This window comes from Gobio gobio (assembly GCF_949357685.1).
Source record: "Gobio gobio genome assembly, chromosome: 4".
NCBI classification, from domain to species: domain Eukaryota; kingdom Metazoa; phylum Chordata; class Actinopteri; order Cypriniformes; family Gobionidae; genus Gobio; species Gobio gobio.
The window spans coordinates 10,950,186-10,974,521 of NC_137100.1; the positions used below are offsets into that span (position 1 = coordinate 10,950,186).

Genomic DNA, 24,336 nt, shown 5'->3' on the forward strand with positions numbered 1-24,336 from the left:
GAAGAAGAAGAGAAAAAAGAAGAGAAAGAAGAACGAGAAGAAAAGAAGTTGAGAAGGAAAAGAAGAAAGAAGAGAAAAAGAAGAATGAAGGAGGAGGAGGAGGAGGAGGAGGAGAAGGTGAGTAGAAAGAAGAATGAAGAGGAGAAGGCAGAGAAAGCGAAGAAAAAAAGGATAGGGAGGAGAAGGATAAGAACAAGGAGAATTGATAACACGATGATGAAGAAAAAATGTATGAGAAAGAAGAATTAAGAGGAGGACAAGGAGGAGGAAGAGAAGGTGGAGAAGAAAGAAGAAGGAGAAGAAGAAATATGAAGGAGAAGAACAATGAATATGAGTAGGATAAGAATGAAGAGAATAATACAAAAAATAAAGAGGAGGAGAAGGAGAACAAGAGGAAGAAGAAGAGAAGGAGGAGGAAAAAGAAGAAAGATGGAAAAAACAAGACGAGGAGAATAAGAGGAGGAAATTAGAAAATGTATAAGAACAACAAAGAGGGGGAAGAAAAGGAAAGATAAGAAGAAGAAAATGGAGGAGGACAGGAAGAGGAGGAGGAAAAAGAAGGAAGATGGAGAAGAATAAAGAAGATGAGGAGGATAAGAAGAGGAGGAAGAGGAAAAAGAAACATTTAGAAGAACAACAAAGAAAAGAAAGATAAGGATAAGAAAAAGGAGGACGAGGAGGAAAGAAGGAAGACGGAAAAAACAACAAAGAAGAGGAGGATAAGAAAAAGAAGAATAAGAAAAAAAGGAGGAGGACAAGAAGAGGAGGAAAAAGAAGGAAGACGGAAAAAAACAACAAAGAGGAGGATGAGAAAAAGAAGGATAAGAAGAAAAAGGAGGACAAGAAGAGGAGAAAAGAAGCAAGACAGAAAAAAACTAAGAAGAGGAGGATAAGAAAAAGAAGGATAAGAAGAAAAAGGAGAACAAGTCAAGTCAAGTCTAGTCTCAAGTCTTTGAGGTCCAAGTCAAGTCTCAAGTCTTTGAGGTCCAAGTCAAGTCTCAAGTCTTTGAGGTCCAAGTCCAAGTCAAGTCTCAAGTCTTTGAGGTCCAAGTCAAGTCTCTGAGGTCCAAGTCAAGTCTCAAGTCTCTGAGGTCCAAGTCCAAGACAAGTCTCAAGTCTTTGAGGTCCAAGTCAAGTCTCAAGTCTTTGAGGTCCAAGTCAAGTCTCTGAGGTCCAAGTCAAGTCTCAAGTCTTTGAGGTCCAAGTCAAGTCTCAAGTCTTTGAGGTCCAAGTCCAAGTCAAGTCTCTGAGGTCCAAGTCAAGTCTCAAGTCTCTGAGGTCCAAGTCCAAGACAAGTCTCAAGTCTTTGAGGTCCAAGTCAAGTCTCAAGTCTTTGAGGTCCAAGTCAAGTCTCTGAGGTCCAAGTCAAGTCTCAAGTCTTTGAGATCCAAGTCAAGTCTCAAGTCTTTGAGGTCCAAGTCCAAGTCAAGTCTCAAGTCTTTGAGGTCCAAGTCAAGTCTCAAGTCTCTGAGGTCCAAGTCAAGTCTCAAGTCTTTGAGGTCCAAGTCAAGTCTCTGAGGTCCAAGTCAAGTCTCAAGTCTTTGAGGTCCAAGTCAAGTGTCAAGTCTTTGAGGTCCAAGTCAAGTCTCAAGTCTCTGAGGTCCAAGTCAAGTGTTAAGTCTTTGAGGTCCAAGTCAAGTTTCAAGTCTTTGAGGTCCAAGTCAATTTTAAAGTCTCTGAGGTCCAAGTCAAGTCTCAAGTCTCTGAGGTCCAAGTCAAGTCAAGTCTCAAGTCTTTGAGGTCCAAGTCCAAGTCAAGTCTCAAGTCTTTGAGGTCCAAGTCAAGTCTCAAGTCTCTGAGGTCCAAGTCAAGTCTCAAGTCTTTGAGGTCCAAGTCAAGTCTCTGAGGTCCAAGTCAAGTCTCAAGTCTTTGAGGTCCAAGTCAAGTCTCAAGTCTCTGAGGTCCAAGTCCAAGTCAAGTCTCAAGTCTTTGAGGTCCAAGTCAAGTCTCTGAGGTCCAAGTCAAGTGTCAAGTCTTTGAGGTCCAAGTCAAGTGTCAAGTCTTTGAGGTCCAAGTCAAGTCTCAAGTCTCTGAGGTCCAAGTCAAGTGTTAAGTCTTTGAGGTCCAAGTCAAGTTTCAAGTCTTTGAGGTCCAAGTCAATTTTAAAGTCTCTGAGGTCCAAGTCAAGTCTCAAGTCTCTGAGGTCCAAGTCAAGTCAAGTCTCAAGTCTTTGAGGTCCAAGTCCAAGTCAAGTCTCAAGTCTCTGAGGTCCAAGTCAAGTCTCAAGTCTTTGAGGTCCAAGTCCAAGTCAAGTTTCAAGTCTCTGAGGTCCAAGTCAAGTTTCAAGTCTCTGAGGTCCAAGTCTTTGCTATTTTTAGCAATTTTTTAGTTAGTTATAATTAACAGTTTATTGAACTATCAAAAACAGATTACTTTTACTTTAAAATTGCATAATAATGCACACAAAATACGACTCAAATCATTACTATTACTTTCCAACTTTGTACAAAATTATACAATTTAGAACCACAATTCCTGTGTATTTTGAGCTATTTGAGTTGCCGTAGTTTGCTGTAGATCTCAAGCAATGCTGGATAATGTAGTCTTCCAGTGAGCGCTGATGGTAACAAAACCTGTGTATAGACAAGCGTTACAGTAAACAACACAAAGAACAACATTTCCATCTGCGCGTCTCATTTGTGGAAATGAGTTGGACAGGGTCATAAATTGAGTATGAAAGTGTCCAAATGCAAACTTGGTAAATCTGGATTATATGCATATGTTAGCAAATAGCCTACTTTGGGGAAAAACATGAAAAGATGGAAATGTGTACTTCTTGAAAATGGACCGCAAGCAAGCCTCTACTGCTGTGCAACACCACAGCTTCCCATCGGATTAATTGATTGATTTTCAAATTAAATGACAAAGTTTTGTAAGGTAAGGCTTGACTATATTGTTACTATTTGTTGCCAATTTATTTAACAGCAGTTTTCTAATGGGTGATGAATTTGCGTGCCTTCAGATGCGTCACATGCTCACTCACTTGGTGTGTTTAGAAATGTTTTGTGATATTCGCTGCTGCAGCACATATTTGTGAATGAATGAATAGTAAAAGGTTGTGTTTCATGCTGTCATGTGGGGTAGTAAATAGAGAACATAATCAGGAATGCCGGGCCAAAAGACTTGCATTTTTTCACAAGTCTCAGTCTTCAAGTCCATGTCAAGTCCAAGTTAAGTCTCGAGACAAGTCTCAGGTCAGTTGTTCGCAAGTCCAAGTCAAGTTGCAAGTCATTTTTTTTGCGACTTAAGTGCGACGAGTCATAACATGACAACTTGGATAACATTTGGCAATCTGACTCTTTAAAGTCAGAAAGCATGTTACTGGATTTGTTACATTTTTCATTATGGTACAAACTAAATTACAGCAAATATTTTAATTGCATTATAGTAGACACGCTAATGCAGCACAGAGCCCTAGCATTACTGTGAAACAGTGCCTGACGGGGCGTATCTGAAGGTATTTCAGGTGACAGCTCTGATTTAATGAGCGTTTAGCTTCAGCCTGTTTGCAGCCATCAAAGACATGTTGCTTATAGCAGGTTAGAGCTAAACTTCCTCTCTCCCGCTGAGGGAGAAGACGACACCGGATCCACCCCAGTCACGTCCTCATCCAGCATGCGCCGCCCGTCTGCAGCTAATCAGAAGAGACTAGAGTCGTTAATTATGGGCGCAGAATGAAACTTCCCCCTTCCCTTTCACCCTTAACAAAATGACAGTACTATCCCACTGCTCTGATGCTTTACAGTTATATTAGCTGCCTGTCTAGTTATCTCCCTGTTGTGTTCTTGTACTCTGAATGGAGAGTGGGCGTTGTTGCGGGAATGTTGGTGGGGTCCTGATGAGGCAGCACGGCAGTGCCGGCCTGTCATGGCTTTGAAAGGAGGGAATGATTTAATTGATCTGATTTTTAATGCATGAATCATGCGGATGAGTCTCGCACAGGGGGGCAGTCTTTCTGAGCAGTCTGGTTTTGCAGGAGAATCATTCATCTTGCTTAGAGTGTCATGAAGCCTCTCATTTTAGCATAGGTCAGTTCTCATCACAGTTTTGAAAAATGCAAAACAAGTCGGTGTAGAATGTTTCAGAGTGGAGGGAGTAAAGGGATGATGGGTAGAGTAAGAACAATTATAAACCTTATTAGCATGGCTCATGAATATTAATTCAGGGGTCATAACGTTTGGCAGTTGTCTAAGGGATTATTTATCTTTACTACTTTTTTATTTTTTTTAAATCTAAATAAAGGTTCTAGCAATTCACAACTGTGCAAGTATAATATAAAGAATATAATAAATATAATATAATTAATATAATATAATATAATATAAAAAATGTATGCTGTCAAATCGATTAATCGTGATTAAATCACATCCAAAAAGTTTGTGTTTACATAATATATGTGTGCACTGTTGTTACATTATAACTATTATCTATATATAAATACACACAGATTCATGTATACACTCACCTAAAGGATTATTAGGAACACCTGCAAAATTTCTCATTAATGCAATTATCTAATCAACCAATCACATGGCAGTTGCTTCAATGCATTTAAGGGTGTGGTTCTGGTCAAGACAATCTCCTGAACTCCAAACTGAATGTCAGAATGGGAAAGAAAGGTGATTTAAGCAATTTTGAGCGTGGCATGGTTGTTGGTGCCAGACGGGCCGGTCTGAGTATTTCACAATCTGCTCAGTTACTGGGATTTTCACGCACAACCATTTCTAGGGTTTACAAAGAATGGTGTGAAAAGGGAAAAACATCCAGTATTCGGCAGTCCTGTGGGCGAAAATGCCTTGTTGATGCTAGAGGTCAGAGGAGAATGGGCCGACTGATTCAAGCTGATAGAAGAGCAACTTTGACTGAAATAACCACTCGTTACAACCGAGGTATGCAGCAAAGCATTTGTGAAGCCACAACACGCACAAGCTTGAGGCGGATGGGCTACAACAGCAGAAGACCCCACCGGGTACCACTCATCTCCATTACAAATAGGAAAAAGAGGCTACAATTTGCACAAGCTCACCAAAATTGGACAGTTGAAGACTGAACTCTGATGAGTCTCGATTTCTGTTGAGACATTCAGATGGTAGAGTCAGAATTTGGCGTAAACAGAATGAGAACATGGATCCATCATGCCTTGTTACCACTGTGCAGGCTGGTGGTGGTGGTGTAATGGTGTGGGGGATGTTTTCTTGGCACACTTTAGGCCCCTTTGTGCCAATTGGGCATCGTTTAAATGCCACGGCCTACCTGAGCTCCATCAACTGCAAGATGCTATGTTATCAATATGGGCCAACATTTCTAAAGAATGCTTTCAGCACCTTGTTGAATCAATGCCACGTAGAATTAAGGCAGTTCTGAAGGCGAAAGGGGGTCAAACACAGTATTAGTATGGTTTTCCTAATAATCCTGTGTAAAATGAGTGTATATTTAAGAAATATTTGCATGTATATAGTGTGTATATATACTTATTATATAAATAATTTATATATTTAAAAAAATCTTTATAATATAATTAATATAATATAATATAATAAATATTATATAATATAATATAAGTTTTCATTAGTTAACTACATTAGTAAACATAAACTAACAATGAACTGCACTTCTACAACATTTATTAATCTTTGTTCATGTTCATTTCATGTACTAATACATTTTTAACCCCTAGGAGTCTGAGCTGTTTTGGGGCCCTTTAGAAGTTTTGACATGCTCTGACATTTGGGGGTTTTTTTCAGTTGCTTATAAACATATTAATGGCAAAAGTGTAATTACACTGTATTCAGCACAAACTGGGCAACCGTAATGTCTAAGCAACATGTATGTACATGCTTGTATTTTTGAGAGAAAATTTTTTATGCATGATTTTTGAAAAAAAAATAATAATAATAATTGTATATTAAAACAATACACTGATATAAAATTTGTAAGACAGTTTTTCTTCACAAAGCCAGTTTGTGAGGAGGCGTGATATCTAATGAATAATGATGGACATCACCTGAGAGGACAAAAGAACATAATAGCCTGAATAATTACCTGCATAATGAATGATATTCTGACTGAGATTTAGTTGAAATTGTACTTTTCTAGTAAATGCATCTTGATTTAAGAATGTTTAAATATTTAGACTAGAAACAAGACAAAAATTACTAAGAAGAGCATTTTTTAGAAAACATTTTTTGTACTATTTTTTATGTTTTTGAAAGTGGTCTCATGCTAAAAAAATTAATGATTACTAGATTTTATCAAATAATAAATACATAATTCAAGAACATTCTTCACATTCTTTCAACTTAATTAAAAATTACTCACAATTTCATGCATAATCCCTTTCAATTCAGCTCAAAATATCTTACATTGGGTGTCTTTGCCGACCTCTTGTGAAAAAAAAAATAAATAAAATAATAATAATAATATATATATATATATATATATATACAGGGAGTGCAGAATTATTAGGCACGTTGGTTTTCTGATCATATTTTTTTTCCAGGCACATTTGACCAATTCCAAACCACAGTAATCCTAATAACTACTATTAATTTAGTATTTAATAATGTATAAGTGATATATAATTGTTCATGAAGGCTGGAAATGAAAAACACCTTATATTCAGGTGTGCAGAATTATTAGGCATGTTTTCTTTTACAGATAAATTGAGCCAAAAAAGAGATTTAACTCAGACTGAAAAGTCAAAAAGTATTAAATGCCCATGAGAAGGATGCAATACTAATGCAATACTAGACATTGCAGTTAAGGCGTGACCATTGGACAGTGAAATGCTCATTGGGTCAGCAGGGTCAGACAAAAACATGTGGCGGAGAAAAGACACCTGTTAACTGCAAAAGAATGAAGAATTAAGGTGAAGAATTAAGGGTGAAACCATCAGGAACCCTTTAGTCTCCAGCGCCACCATTTTCCAGAGCTGCAACCTACCTGGAGTCTCCAGAAGTGCAAGGTGTCAGGATCTCAGAGACTTCAGTTAGGTAAAGAATCCTAAAAAATGACCCCCACTAAATAAGAATCATAAGCTGAAGTGTTGTAAAATACATGAAGCCTGCTTTTTTATAGGCTTTATAGATTTTATAGGTTGAGAATGACTCTTGAAGTACCAGCACCACATCCTCTAAGTACCACTGTTTGAAGAATTCATCTTCCAGAATCTGGCAGTACGTTTTGGGAGTTCATTTTAGTCCATCCTGAAGTCCGTTTTGCAGAGATGGACTAAAAATGAACTCCCAAAACGTACTGCCAGATTCTGGAAGATGAATTCTTCAAACAGTGGTACTAGAGGATGTGGTGCTGGTCCTTCAAGAGTCACTCTCAACCTATCTGTCCATAAAGCCTATAAAAAAACCTTCTTCATGTATTTTACAACACTTCAGCTTGTGATTCTTATTTAGTGGGGGTCATTTTTTAGGATTCTTTACCTAACTGAAGTCTCTGAGATCCTGACACCTTGCACTTCTGGAGACTCCAGGTAGGTTGCAGCTCTGGAAAATGGTGGCGCTGGAGACTAAAGGGTTCCTGATGGTTTCACCCTTAATTCTTCACCTTAATTCTTCATTCTTTTGCAGTTAACAGGTGTCTTTTCTTCACCACCTGTTTTTGTCAGATCCTGCTGACCCAACGAGCATTTCACTGTCCAATGGTCACGCCTTAACTGCAATGTCTAGTATTGCATTAGTATTGCATCCTTCTCATGGGCATTTAATACTTTTTGACTTTTCAGTCTGAGTTAAATCTCTTTTTTGGCTCAATTTATCTGTAAAAGAAAACATGCCTAATAATTCTGCACACCTGAATATAAGGTGATTTTCATTTCCAGCCTTCATGAACAATTATATATCACTTATACATTATTAAATACTAAATCAATAGTAGTTATTAGGATTACTGTGGTTTGGAATTGGTCAAATGTGCCTGGAAAAAAATATGATCAGAAAATCAACGTGCCTAATAATTCTGCACTCCCTGTATATTATTAATGTTTTTTTTTTTTGTTGATATTTCATGACTAAATAAAAATAAAATGGACTGCATTTATATAGCACTTTCAACAGACAATAAAATGGTCATTCATGGTCAAATGATGGTCAAAATGGTCAAATGGCCATGGTCATCCAAAGCGCTTACCAAATTGCCTTACATTCACCCATTCATACACAGATGGCGGCGTCAGCCATGCAGGAGCAGCTGGGGTTAGGTGTCTTGCTCATGGACACATGGAACCGGGGATTGAACCACCAACCTTCATGAACCACTGAGCCACTGCCGCCCACCAAGAGCCATGACTCTTGCCACTAGATAGCCAGCCTTATAGCCCTATATGGAGCAAATGAGCCGTTCCGCTGGTTCCTAAAGTCAGTTTCTCTTCAGTATGCATTCAGATACACATGTAGACATTATTAAATATTTTTTTGGTAAAGTTTTAGCATTTTTAGTTAGAATTTTGAGAATTTTTATGTTTTTCTATGTGTACTGAAGCATTCCTTGTAGGGCTGGACCAATAAACGATATCGAATCACATTAAAAATTCTTATCGATAATGATGATAAGCTCTGGACATTTTTACTCGATATGGATTCATGTAACAACCAATCACACAGCAGAAATAAATGCGACAACAGCCAGTCAGCGTGCAGTTTTTAGCTTGCAAGTCAAAGTACACCTTCTACTGGCAAAGACAAAATCTAGGCGAGAAGGAAAAAAATGAATGGAAGTGGCGATGAACGTTAAATTGAAAGTGAAACTAACCTTGCGTTATCATCAAAAGATGATGAAATTGTCAATAAAAGGTAGCACGAATTCAGTTACTCTTTAGAACCGTCCCACACAGACCATTTCTCTGCTCGGGTCAAAGTCCAAACGACAGCGAGCTCAGCGCGGGTTCACTAGAGCAGATCCGTTTAACGTTACTCTGATCGGTCTCGGTCACACGACCACTAAAGAGCTTCACGAGTTCACACTTACATATCATTTATGGAGAGTAAATTTAAATGCTTATTTGGTGTGCTGTCCGGGGGGAGAGCTTCGAGCTCGGAATTTGGCCCAAACCCAGAGTACCCCCCCGTGTATGTAAGTGGTTTAGAACTAAAAGTGTGGAGAAGGGGTGGTGGAGGGTTGCTGATGAACTGTCAATAAACAGAGGTAAGACTGACTGCTGTATACACACCTCTTATTGTTGATTAGCTGAGTGCTCTCCACTTGTGTTAATTATCTGAAAGTGATCCTCCCAAACCTTGTTAATAAAACATCATACTGTGAGATCCAATGAGAAGCGCATGAATTCAGCGAAAAACACAAATGTCTCTGTGATTTAAACTACTTTAAAGCCAGACAAAACAGCGCTGACAAACACTAGAAACACTGTGCGCAATGATACAGTCAGAAGGATTTTCGATCTACAAATCTCCATAATTTAGCATGGATTTACTGTTGTGACACTAACTGCACCATGGTTATATTATTAATGTAGACATGTTAACAGTCTGGTTTCTACAACTTTCACTTAGGAGCAAAAATCTGTGACATTTATCGTGATAATTATTGATACCGATTGATATGACATTTTTTATCGAGATAATTTTTGGGCCATATCGCCCAGCCCTAATTCCTTGCATTCCATTAATTCCTAAGGGAATAAAGTTTATTTAATTTCAAGCACAAAACTCCTCGAATCCAGTAAAACATTTTTGCATATTCGTGGATGAAGTGCGACAAAAGTCCTAGGGTCTTGGACCAGTCCGATGAACACTCAATTTTTCAATTTTAAAAATGAGCTTCGGGTCAAAATGACCCAAGGGAAGTATGAGGGTTCAGAATGAGTCAACTATGCCCATCTGTATCTAGCTAAAATATTCACTAAGTAAATAAAAGGTCCTCCATAAGCTACTAACTAATGTATGAACACTGGAGGCAGAAATTCACTTCTTACTGGCAAGCTGAGCTCAAACAGCCACCAGCCAGAAAAAGAATGCATGGGAGTCAAGTGAGTTAGAAACTGAAGAGAAAAATCAATCAACGTTTGACAACATGGAGCAAAAAAAGCATAATTTTCATAAAACTCTGAGTGCAATGTTTAGCCATGCAGAAATGAATGTTTTCCTTTCACCATGAATTCCACTGATCATTCATCATTTTTTTCGAGCCACCGCCAATATGCATAGTTTAGTCTTTTGTGCATCTACACAGAAATAATAGAGAGTGATGACTCTCAATTGAGCCAAGGATGATGAACCCAGATGAACGCAAGCAGCTAAGTGGGAAGGAAAATGAAAAGAATCAAATGCAGAAATGTCAAGGTAGATTAAATGAAGTGACATGATGGGTGGGCGGTGAAGAATGGCTTTGGGTGTCAGAGCAGATAAAGAGTTATTGAGGCCGTTTCAAAACTAAGATCAACTCAATCAATTAAGAACTCAATGCCACAGCTATATGTTCTTCTTTGAATGGCTACATTCACACAATCAGTGTTTGGGACTGATAACCTTATTAACTCCTGGATTGCCATCATACAGGTACAGATCAGTAAGTCATGGAAACGTATGTTTTTATATTACTTTAACTCACCAAATCAAAAGTTATCCAAGATTCAACTCAATACAAGTTAGTTTAACCCTCTGGGCCTCTTCGATCAAAAATTACATTTTGAAATAAAATTTTTGCTTCATCGGAATGGGATGACTTTTGTTGCATTAGCTATGTGAACATACAAAAAATCTTGGACATGATTCGGATATGTTAAAGGGGCGGGGGGAAAAAGTCACTTGGCTCCTTAGCAGTCAAGAATGACCGGCATAGGAAATGAATGGGAAATACGAAAAAATACTAAAAACCAGAGAATCTTTTGGTGGTACAAACTACAAATCAGCCAAAGTGCAGAAAAAAGTGCATAGCAATGAAGTGGTGACACTCTAACATATCATGAGTGCAAAATAGACACATCCACCCCCATCACCCCCATCACCCCCATACACATATATTCCCAAACCAGTATGATTATCACAAAGAGAACGTTTTTGCAAATGTGTGAAATAAAATCAGTAATTCAGCCACAATGCAGTAAAAAAAACAGCAAGGAAGAGGTTTCACAAAAGTACAAAACAGACACACCCACTCAATCACAAACACACACAATCACACACGCAGAGACCCCTTTTACGACCCGCTCGTTTGAACTCACAACATAAAAGGGGATTCAGACGACAACGTCTAATAAGTGAAAATTGTTTATTAAATTGAAATAACACAACAATGAATAATGAAAGATAAACAGAAGTCTAGGGATAATAAAGAAATAAATAAACTTACGACAAATAATGTATGCTACATGACATAAGAATTACAAACAAAAGCAAATGAGAAATAAATCAGTAAAGTCTTATATACTGAACAGAAGACATCTCTGGGAATGACTATCCCACAGAGAATGCCTGCCTCAAATGATACACACCACTCTTTTATACTCAAGTTAATCATCAATTAACATAGGAGAACCAATCAGAAACATCCTTCATCTTGCCCAATAGGAAGACAGGAAGACTCAGGGTCGTCACAGACACACACACAACAGACTATTATACACACAAAACTGAACTGGTGTGGCTGAAACAATATGGTAAAATTGAGCCAAAAGACTCAAATAAGAGGTTGAAATCAAATAAAATCCACAATGTCTAAGTATAAATCCAAATTTTTTAAATGACAAATTATTTGTCTCTAAAAAAAACTCAGTGACAAAGCCACTTTATATAGTATAGTGGTTACAACAGGGCATTACATAAGTTGTTCTTTTTTTACTCCCACCCGATGGCACTAATCTACCTTCAAAAACTGGATTTCAAATGCCTTGTCTCTGTTTTAACATTGAAAACTGGTTTAATTGAAAACTAATTTAAAAATATATTCAAAAAAAAAATTTCAGAGGGTAAAATAGCCAATAAAATTGTTATAAATATTGCATAGTATCATAAAATCCCCTCAAAATTGTAAATAATAATCACAAAATATGATTGCACCAAAATATAATTACATTAGTTTTCCAGAAAAAAAAAAAAAGTCTTAATTTCAAGGCTTCTGTAATTTCTGACCACAAAGGAACCAAGTGTGACCCCTGAACGAAGAGGACAAGAGGGTTAAAATAATTTAAATTTAAAATGACAACCAAGTTAATTATTCTAATTTTAAGGCAGCAAATGAACTTTAGATTTAAGTTGAAAAAGGTAGACATTTTTCACAATGTGGTCTGTGAAAGCGCATAACCAAAGTCAAGCTTCTTTTCTATCCCTGTGATATACATTAACCCCTGTAACCATAGTGACGGTGACAGCTGATATGCATGAGTGCACTGTATAGTTGCTACTTAACTGTACATGCCCTTACCTCACTTGGCTGATTATTTAATTATTATTATTTTAGCTAAATTCACATTTAAATACTATACACACTTCATCACTCTTAAAAATTAGGAAAAGCGTGAAAGCTTGTTTCCTCCACGGAATAAAAAATAAAGGTTATTGGATTTTTTCTCAAAATTGCAAGTACATATATTTGTGATTATTTCGTGAGATAATAAAAATGTTTAATCATGTGGCAGAAACAAAGTTCCTTGGAAAACAAATGGAAAAAATAGAGTTTAAAGCTTGGATTATTGGAAACCACACAATATTACATTCTATCCTTTAAAACGGCAAAGCTTGGGTTTCAAGGGAAAATTATCCTAATGCGCAAAAACATTAAATCACCACATGCAGAATAATAAAATGATAATTTTACAATATGATACTGTAAGACCCTATATGGGGTAACAAAGTAGAACATTAGATTCAGGCTCCCTTTTTCACCATTTATATGTCAACTAATTATGAGATCTTTGAACCTGAAAAATATTAAATTCCTATTATTATAACTTGATGAGGGGGAAGTTATGTGGTGTCATTTCAATTTTCACCTTTTCCTGTTCAATCCATATTTTACACAAAAATATGCTGCTGTGGAAACCAGAAAAATGCAGTGGCAAAATTGACCACTTTTAATATTGAAAATAACATTGTTATTGTTTTAAATAATATGCATTATGTACATATCTGTGAACATCATGACCATTGAACAAGCAGGAAAACATCTGAATTATGTCTGGTTAATACACCCACTTAAAATGGTATGCAATGATGTATTTAACTGCCATTTAAACACAATATCTGAGTCACTGAAATGTCGAGAACCAATTTTTATATTTATTGTTCAGCAGACTGTTTTGCCATAGTGCCTATAAAAATGTGCATGTTGTGACAATTACATCAGCAGATAATTACATCGCAGCTATTCTGAGAGAGATATAATTTGCCCATTCGCAAGAAAGAAAACCGAAAGACTGAAACTATTCTCGGTAAACCCTTGAATATCAGGTCTCTCTTTCTTGAATTTACAACCGTTTTAAAGATACAATCATGTTTATGAATGCAAGTGAAACAAAATAAATCAGCCAGGAGGGAAATAGACTGGATACACGGCACATTAGCAGAGCTGGAGAAAATGGAGAGAGGAGGGGACATGGGTCATTTCCGTCATCTCACTGCCTCTATTACAATGTGTTGCTGGTGCTTGTTTACAGAGAGCTTTTACATGTCAGAGGAGAACAGAGGAATTGGCCGTCCAATTATCAGCTAGTGTAAATCATTTGACATTTCAGATTTATCATGCGTTGTCAGATCTTAAAATACAGGGGGCTGTTTGAAGAAAGCATCAACAATGTTGCAAACACATTTATTATGGGAGTTAATGTGTCACCAATCAAGAGAAACGTTTTTGAAAGTCTCTTATGCTCACTAAGAATACATTTATTATATCGAAAAATACAGTAAAACAGTAATATTGTGAAACCTTTTTTGATCCTTCACAAATCATTCTATGCTGATTTGTTCTTATTATTAAATGCTGAAAAAAAGTTTTGAAAGTGAAAAACAACTCAAATAAGAAGGTTAAAGCAAAAAAGATATAAGCCTGACCTTGGATAAGAGAACATATTGGTAGATTTTGAAGTAGAAGACTGAAATAGTATTTTCTTGTAAAATGTACACCAATAATCTGTATTTACAACTTCAAAAAAATATTTTTTTTGCAGTGTGTATGATTTATTTTTCTTCTCTGGAACAGAAAAGATGATATTTTGAAGAATGTTGCTAACCAAACATTTCTGGTGACCATTGAAGTCCATTGTATGGACAAAAAACACTGGACACATTCATACACATGTTCTTCAGAAGAAAGAAAATAGATTTGGAACTACATGAGGGAGAGTAAATGATGACTGAATTTTTTTAAGGACTTTTGTGAGAAATTGTGTTATGACCAGATGTGATACGATAAGATTTCAGAGATGAGCAATATTTCTGTCTACACCAGACGTGACTACGAGATGCAACAAAATCAATCAAAAACCACAGCCAATCAGAAGAGCGGGTGGGCGTAGTCTCTTTGCACACAGTACATAATCAAATTCATAAATATTACACCACTTTAACAGTATTAAATATACATAATGAGTGAATGAAACAATCTTTGTCATAGAATACACTTGTTTGTTCACACCGAGTTAAGGTTTAACATTCCTCTTTCTGTTAACTTTTTTTTGCGTGTGGCGCTGTCGCGTCAGGTTAGGATAGGGTGTTAGTTGATGTGAAAACCATGTTTAGAAAACTGCACAAGGAGGAGAATTAAAAACACCTGGATCAGTTAACTCAAGAGGAAGAGAGAAAGCTTGAAGCAAATACAACATTTTTAACTTCTACTTTTAATGACAAAGAGACCCCAAAATTCACCCTTCGCTGGAAGATTGATTGACATGCCATCTGACAAGTCATAATGCTGAAACCACCATTTTGTCTGACAAAGCAGTCAGGAGAGTTAGTAGATTAACGTCGGTGGACTTGAATTTGAAAAACGGTGTGTACTGGCGTGGTTGAAACAACTTTCCTTCTGATGTTCATTCATGTTTATTTGATGCTATATATGAATTAGTAGGAAGAGATGATCAACAATTTTTTTTGGGGGGGTTGGTCTTTGCGAAGGGTCAATTGGTAAGGGAATTATACAGGCCCACCACAATCAGTGTTCCAAATTTGACAACTTTCCTCCAAACGGTTCAGAGGACTGCCATAGACTCCTAGCCAGAAGAAAAGAAAAAGGAAAAAACAAATGTGCTTGGTCTGTAACTATGACCGTAAAAGGCTTTAATTTGGTTTCCTTTATGTTGTGCAATTGACATTTGAAAGTTTTATCTTTAACACAGAGGGCAGGAAGAAAGACTTCCTCATGCTATGCAGAAGCCTGTGAAGAGGCAACGTAGGGGAGAGTTCTTATCTCTGAAAGTGAGTGGTACAAATTGGAGAGCGCTCGAGCAAGTCACACAATATCATTGGAATAATGAGGGCTATTTGTTTTTTTTAACCAGTGAAAGTGGGAATTTAGTTTCCTTTATGCAGAGAATACAGAGGGGGACGACGAAAGCAGCTAATAATGACAGACATGAAAAAGCTGTTTGTTCTCTGACAAAATAAGACTCCACACATACACACAGGATTACAGATCAAACCTGAAAAACACAAGCGTCATACTGCGGGCAAATAAGAGCGACAGAGGATTCCTAAACATCTTAGAAAGAACATTAAGTTGCGATCCTAAAACATTATACTGGTTAAAACATCACACTCAGTTTATGTGCATTATATTATGTGCACAATAAATGTAACCCTTTTTCCCTATCAATACGTATGATTTAAATCCATAAATCCATGTTTAAATCCATCCCCTAGAATTCCACAGATTTTATAAGCAAAGACACAGTCTGGGCATGCCAATGAGTCACGGCTGCATAACACTGACACGCATTCATGACCCATGGTAAATTTAAGAGCATGAGCAAGTAGATTGTTACATTATCTAAAGAAAATTGTTTGCCAATGCAAAACTCAATGTTAGTGTGCTTTGGGAGTTGCTATGCAGTAGCTGAAGAGCTTGGAGTGGTTTTCAATACATTGCTAACTGGTTGCTAACTGTTCTGGGTAGTTGCTTACTAGCACAACCAAGAGCCCACACCAAGGCCCCCCCAAAAAAATTTGTGTTGATTTATGACAACACAAATTTGTATAATGACACAGGTATTACATTGTTATTACGACGTAAACATGCAATATAAGGACATTTCAGTCCTCATATTTAAAAAAGCTTTAAAAACATACTAAACAATGTTTTATTAAAAAATTTAAAATGCTGAATGTTTCCTGTGATGGGTAGGTTTAGGGGTAGGGGTAGTGTAGGGGGATAGAATGTACAGTTTGTACAGGACAAAAACCATTACGCCTATGGAATGTCCTCACTTAGATAGCAAAACAAACGTGTGTGTGTGTGTGTGTGTGTGTGGTTGCAGCCAATCTCACACAATGCAACCTGCGACCATTCAAGCATCAACGATTTCCACACTATTTCTCCAGAGAAGTGAAGTGGCCACTCACTTAGTAAGGGTCGACTATGGTCCATAACGTCTTCCTTGAGACCAGGGTTGAAACTGCTGCTGCTTCGGTCACCAACCAAGCTGGAAGGCCTTTCCATGTGAAAGCTGGTTAGAGATGGACTGGACAGCAGGGGTGTTTGCACTTGGCCTCCACTCGATTCTGAGTGCAAAGACTTACACAATTAAAAATATTCTTCTAACTTCAAAATAAAATAAAAGTAAATTCAATGTTTAAGCTGAAGAGAAGAGTGTTTTTGGGAGATCTATATGGAAAAAGTCATTTTTTACAGTCCACTTTTGGGACACTAGAAGCACAGAAATGACACAAAGCAGTTATTAAAGGCAAGCTTTTGTTAAACTTATTAGAGGGGTTTTATTTAAAAAAATAATTGTATATTGTGCATCGAGCTGTAAAACCAGGCTGAGCTTTAGGGGGATTTGCATTTTCTGTGAAACAATGGTAGATCTAACAGATGGAGTTGTATCAAGTTTGTGTGGGTTGGTGGGAGTGTTTATGTGTATTTTCCAGTAAATTTCTAGGAGGTGTGTATTACCGGAATCTCTTCTTTGATCGGTCACTGACATGAAGGTCTTCCTGTCACTGCTGCATTCACTGAGCTCGCCATCACTGCCATCGCTTTCGCTTACGTAAACTTTAGAGAGAGACAGACAAAGACAAAATGTCAAAGTTAATCAAATTAAAATATAAAAAAGTTAACAAGTAAAAAAAATTAATAAGACGAGTACTAGAGAAAGAAACAACAGTGAGTGATACAGGATAAAAGCATAGCGCTGTATATACACAGGAATATATAGAGGTCTGTATGAACATTAAAGGGATAGTTCTACCAAAAAAGAAAATTCTGTCAACATTCACTCACCATCAAGTTGTTCCTAACCAGTATGAATTTATTTCTTCTGCTGATAATTTTAAGAATATGGGTAATCAAACAGTTGATGAGACCCCACTGACTTCCATATTTTTTCACTTCCATTTTTTTAAATTTTGCCATTCTATGGAAGTCAAAACTGTTTGGTTACCCATATTCTTCAAAATATCATGTTTTGTGTCCAGCAGAAGAAATACATTCATACAGGTTTGGTATCCCTTTAAACATAAACTGAAAGACACTGTCCACTATCTAATAATCACTAAAACTGATGATAAACAGTATAAGATAAAGCTATTAAACAGCATTCCCAAGCTAGTTTTTGTTAATACAATAAAGTTAGTAAGTTGGTATGAGCCACAAAAGTCATTACAAATATAGAAAATAACACAAAAGTGAAAATAGTGGTATTTTGGGATAAGGTTACAGAAACTACTGTTACCATTGTAAATAAACAATACTAACATGATCTGTTAATGAAATATATTGACACTGATCCTGATGAATAGAATGAACATGCAAATCCTTCCCATCAAATTGAGAATGAGAAGGTGACGTAACGATGTTCATTCTATGTTAAATTTCGGGAAGGCGCCGCCATATTGGGAGGATACGCTATCCGTTGCCATGGTTATTTTGATAGTGAGACCGAGAGAGCAGCTTAAGATTTGTTAGAATTTTTGCAATACGGCGCAGTTTCTTGGGGAGAAATGGAGAGACTAAATAACACCGCCAAAAAGCGTTATTTAGAGAAACTGCTTGACATCAACAACATCGATCCATATGACCTGCCAGCTACAGAACGACGCTACCACCTCTCACACACCCTGACATTGTCAATTATCTGGTTTATGGTATCAGTGCTTATACAATGCAAGCCTTCAGAAGCTTATGAACAATTCTGCTGCGGCTGGGTGCAAGACTTACAAACCCACAAACCTGTAAGCTATGAGAGCTCAATCATACTTGTCAAAGTAAGGTTGCACTCCACTTTTATTAATGTTTTTTTTTTTTACAGTTCTAATGCTTATTGTAAAAATTGTAAAAAAAATAAATTGTTTAATATAATAATGTAATTGTAATACGTTCATTGTAAAAATGAAATTATTTTCGCCTACTGTATTAAAATGGACTATATTCACTTTCCTTTCCCTTTCCTTTCCTTTCACTTCCTCCTCCTCCATTTCTCCCCAAGAAACTGCGCTGCATCTCAAAAAGGCAAACAAATCTCAAGCTGCTCTCTCGTTCTCACTGTCGAAATAACCATGGCAACAGATAGTGTACCCTCCCAATATGGCGGCGCCTTAAAGCAAATGCAACTCGGAGTGAAAACATTGTGACGTATCTCCTCATTCTCAATACCCGAATTACTAATTATAGAATTTATTGGTATTTTTGGTAATTTGATGACTAAAAAAAGTGAATGTAACCACAATGTTACATGCTCTTAACTTCATTTAATCTTTTTATATAGTGAAGTGATACACAGGGTGCGCCTGCATATTTTGCATGCACAATTGAAAAGCACTTTAGAGAGCACATTATACTGAATATCCTAAGCGAATTTTGGGTCAGTACAAGGAGTTTCTCTCAGGCACGGGGTCTGACAGAAGACTCAACAGCATTCGCATGTATCTTTCAAAATAAAAGTCTCACATCAGAAGAACATTTAGAATAGAGCCCGACCGATATATCGGCGGGCCGATATTATCGGCCGATATTAGGCATTTTCCAAACTATCGACATTTATGATGGCCGATAAACAAAAAACAAAAAAACCCGAACGAAACACCGCTCAACCACATTATGAGTGTTGGCGTTTGATAGTTGGTCCACCAGAGGGCACTCTACAACGTGCTGGTTGGCAACACCAGCTGATCCAGCCAGAGTCAACATTTACAACTGAGATCATCCGTGAAGTGCATGGTAAGTTGGCAACTGTAACAAGACATGCATTGCTTGAATAACAATTAAAAAAACATCCCCATCAGTTCTCTTAACTCAAATAAGCATGACAAAATTTGTGACTGCCAAGTCCAGTTTTGCTGTTACATGTAAGCCAAGAGTGAAACGGAATTAGCTAGTAATTGCGTTAGGTTGTTACAGTATCGTTGACTGACTGTCAGTTTAAGTCAAGTCAAGTCAACTTTATTTATATAGTGCTTTTAACAATGTAGATTGTTTCAAAGCAGCTTTACGGTGTTAAACAGGAAAATAATGCAGCATAATTTTATTCAGCTGTATCGCCATTCTGGAAAAAACGATGATGTCATCAGTTCATTTAAATTATCATACAGTGACAGTGTGGGCTTTAGATCAATAATTCGATCAGTAATTTAGTTTAAATGATTAATTTAGTTTATTAATTAGATTTATTTCGATGTTTAGTTGAAAAATTTAACTCGGACAATGTGACTAAATAAGATTTCTTTAATAGCGTGACAGTTTGACAGCATGAGATGCATCATCTCTCCCCTGCCCGTTATTTTAAAAAAGTATGTCTTACAATATTTTGCAGTATGACGTTGTCCATTTCTAAATTATGGCTTATCATAGACTTTAGCAAACCAAAAAGCTAGCTAATGCCATGGCTATCAGTAGAAGACCGCTAACATTAATGCGCTTGGAAATCACAACAAACTTATTCTGCCTAAATAAAGTAATGATTACTGTATTTATATAACTAGTATATTTGTAGATCCAGTCCCTGCATTGTAAATCGTAAGTTAGGCAGGCACGTGAGGAGTGAACGAAAATGCGTTGCTGACTAGAGCTGCAACTAACGATTATTTTTTCTGTCGAGTAATCTAACGAATTTTTTTTTTCTTTTTTTTTTTTTTTTTTTCGATTAGTCGACTAATCTAACGATTATTTTCCGGATTAATCTTATGATTCTTTTTTACTGATTATTGTATTTCAAAGAGGGTAGTGAATTTGTATATTATTTAAACATGAAATCAATGAATGATGACAATATTAATTGTATTTCAGGAAGGGTAGTGTACATAGTATGCCATTTTATAATGAAATATATGAACACAAGAAGCTTTTTAAACATAATATATAATGATACTATTCATCATCAAATGTATACAGAGTAGGCCTAATTAGGAAAAGTTGTTTACTATAGTTGAGTATGATTTACTTATTGATTTGTGTCAATAGTAAACGAAAATGCACTTGTATTTATCTGCAAAAGGTTCACATTCAGGAGCTTTCAGCATAGTTTTAATATAGTATAACTAGTCGTCTATTTTGAAGATACATGTGCATAAACAACGACTAAAGCTGCCAGAAGTTTTTGCCCAAACTTCAAAGACACATTTAAATGATTAAAGCTAGAGGCATATCTTAACTTTAATGTTACTTTAATCATGCAAACTACCTATATACAGCATGTTATTATGCATATGTGTTTGGGACAGAGGGGAACCGGGTCGCATTAACAGGAGATATATGCAGCCCATAATAAATAAAAGCACGAGACGTACTGGGGTCGGAGAAGAACCCCGGAAAATGTGACCGTCTGTTGCAATACACGCGCCACGGTTCAGCTGCGCGAGAGAACCATGGAGAGAACACTGGCAGCAGGGTTGCCAGGTTTTCACAACAAAACCCACCCATTCGTTACTCAAAACTAGCCCAAAACAAGCCCAATCGCGTTTCGGGGAGGTTCTCTGGTAAACATCGCGTTCGGGGGGTTAAATATGTGTGGGTTTTTTTGCAGGGCTGCCTGCTAAAATTCTAATTCCCGGGGCTAAATATCACATAATTGGGATCGCTTCAACCCGCAGACATGAGACACAGCCCGCGGCAACAGTGTAGAAGTAGCCCAATTCCGTGGAAAAAAACGGGACTTGGCAACACTGACTGGCAGTGTGAAAGCTCCCGCTCTCCACGCGCACAGCTCCTGCTCTGCCACCGCGCGCAGTGTGAAACCGGCATTACAGAGCGAACAAAGCACAGTTTTATTCGGCTTCTGTTTAAAGTACTCCCACACTTTTGAATGTCGCGGTCTGGCTTTATATGATAAATGATCATTTTCACTATGCCCGGGAGCAGAAGCTGCCATTATTCTAGATCTTCTGTTCCATTCTAGAACGTAAATAATGTGCCGCCGACGCGTCGCCGCATTTCACGCACGTCGACGTATTTTCGTAGTCGACGTCATCGACGACGTCGACTCGTCGTTGCAGCCCTATTGCTGACTTCGTTCAGACGCAGCATTAACAAGTCACATAATGGATTTACTGCATCACTAAGTAGTAGATTTTAGAAGGCAGGCAGCAAATTATGATTGAAAATGGTTTGTTGTAGCTTGATGGATAGAATTATAAGAGTGCATGTAAAGAGATAAGCAAGTTGACATTGTTTAATAATAACACAAATGATGATAGAAATAATATCAAAAACATCAGGAGAAAAAGTTATATTTATGAAGCTTACCATCTCTATTAATACTGGTAAACTTGATGTCTTGTTTTGTTTTTGTTATTGTGTTTTCATCCAAATGACTAAGCACATAACAAAAACAAAACAAGACATCAAGTTTACCAGTATTAATAGAGATGGTAAGCTTCATAAATATAACTTTTTCTCCAGATGTTTTTGATTATTTCTATCATCATTTGTGTTATTATTTGTATCGGTATCGGCCTTAAAAATCCTTTATCGGTCGGGCTCTAATTTAGAATTAATCTTTGTTTCTTTATTCTACAGCACAGTAACATCAAATACATGAATGCATTTCTTAAAATCTGTAAAACAGCTCAGGGCAGCACAAGAAGGTAAATTGGAAAATAAAAAGTAGAACTGAAGCATGGGTACAGACAGAGACAAAAAAAATGAGTGCGCCTCTACAATAATATCATTCACTTCTTCATTCTACTGATTCGCCTTTCATTTTCTGAGCGGAGGCAGGTAAGGATACTTTGAGGAACTTCTGAGTGCCTTCAAGTGGACATGGACCTTTTGGCTGTCTTTCCAAAGCCTTCATCATCACAGCAGAACACGCTTGCCCCCGATCAGCGGCTTGAGCCCAAGCTGAAAATTAATATTTTTATCGGAGAGAGAAAAGGCAAGCTTCGGATCAGCACCGTTCTGCCTTCCAATTTGCTGCACCCCATCTGCCATGGTTTCAATCAGAGGAAGGAGGATGGTGGCGCAGTGTTGTGGTGTGTGTGAGCAAGTCAAAGAGAGAGAGAGAGAGAGAGAGAGAGAGAGAGAGAGAGAGAGAGAGAGAGAGAGAGAGAGAGAGAGAGACTTGTCTCCTGTCACAGACTCTCTTTCTCATTCTCTATACCACCCGTCTGATACCACCCACCTCTTCAATCTGGTATGATGAATACGGCTATAGAGCAGCAAATTCTGTCGTCATGCTGAATCATTTTTACACACACTGGTTGGTTTGCCCTGATCTACTTTATGAACCATCAACAAAAAAAAAGTATGTGTTTATAGTGTGTTTGTGCGTGCATTGTCATGTTTCCCAACAGCAAAAACAAAAAAATTGTGTGTGAGACATTGGAAGGAGGTTAAATATATTTTACAAAAGTATTTCTGAGACAAATCCAACAAATAGATTAAAAAAAGTGTACATAAAATATGTAAAGCTACAGTTGATACCCAATATCAACCTGTTTTATCTCTTAAATACTTTTAAAAACAATCTGGAGAAAACAAACAAAAACAAACTACTTTTATTTTGAAAGTCTTAACCCATTTCCCAAGTTTCATTCTTCTGGACTACTAATATAGTCCACTTGAAGGAGTGAATGAAAACAAGTGAGTGTGCCAGAACGGTTGCCGCTTTTGTATAGTTTGTGTTTGCTGATTAATAACCATTTGAAACAGGCAGCTCCAGTAGTAATGAAAATATTTATCTTGAACTCTGTCATGGAAACTAGCATATATAAACCAATTTAATAATTAATTATAAAAGGAATTTATACCTGTATATTACACTGTAGCCACATTGAACCAGTGGTTTGGAAAATGGATGGATGATTCAGCTGCGGGGGTGCATTCATTTGGTGTGCGACTCAGAACACCCATAATGCACAAACTGTTGAGTGTACATCAGTTGTACACTCCTTATTGAGGTATATTATGGTGTTTAATGAGTGGATAATGTCCACTATGGTTTCAGACACCACTACAAATGGCTGTCAAATAGTGCCCTATTTAAGGGTATAGTGGGTGATTTCAGATCTACGTCTTCCGAGTCAAAACTGAGCCGAATGCAATAGGTTTTTTTGTAGAAACAATAAATTAAGATACTTTTAAATAACTGGTTCACAACTAGTTTTGATTAAGGACCCAGATTTTTCACTAGACATGAAGTGTTGAATCCAATAATACAATTGTTTATTGCACAATAAAAATGTCTAAAAAATCAAAATCAAATTCAGTTGAATTTCACTTATTAAATAAGTATCTACACTAACAAACAGCTACGGTAATCTTGCTGTTGAAAAACATAGTTAGGTTATTAAAGGTCCCATGTCATGAAAATTTCACTTTATGAGGTTTTTTTACATTAATATGAGTTCCCCTAGCCTGTCAATGGTCCTCCAGCGGCTAGAAATGGCGATAGGTGTAAACCAAGCCCCGGGTTTCCTGCTCTGCCTTTGAGAAAATGAAAGCTCAGACGGGCCAATCTGAAATCTTCCCTATATTTCGTCATACGGGGAAAGGTTACCTCCCCTTTCTCTGCTTTGCCCGCCCAGAGAATTTGGAGAAAATGGATTCAGTTTATTTTTTACATTTAATTCAGTCGCAATGTCAGCATAGGCTTTACAAACAGACTTTTATGATATGGATTCGACAGCACCGCCACAAACAGTGAGTAACATTGTTCATTAATGTTCATTAATGCCTGATCTGTGATCAGTGATTTCTGATGTGTAGCTAATTATTCAAGTTCAC

At 37.1% G+C, this 24,336-nt stretch overlaps 1 protein-coding gene across 3 annotated transcripts in view; it reads right to left on the reverse strand.

Annotated features, from left to right (window-relative positions):
- Positions 1–24,336, reverse strand: part of doc2b (double C2-like domains, beta) — a 394,892-nt gene that overhangs the window by 274,255 nt on the left and 96,301 nt on the right. For all 3 annotated transcript variants that reach the window (XM_079815985.1, XM_079815983.1, XM_079815984.1), the window contains exons 7-8: positions 17,074–17,172; positions 16,521–16,679 (exon numbers count right to left, since the gene is read on the reverse strand). In XM_079815985.1, coding sequence (XP_079672111.1) covers positions 16,521–16,679; positions 17,074–17,172 — 258 coding nt within the window. The remainder of the gene's footprint in view (positions 1–16,520; positions 16,680–17,073; positions 17,173–24,336) is intronic.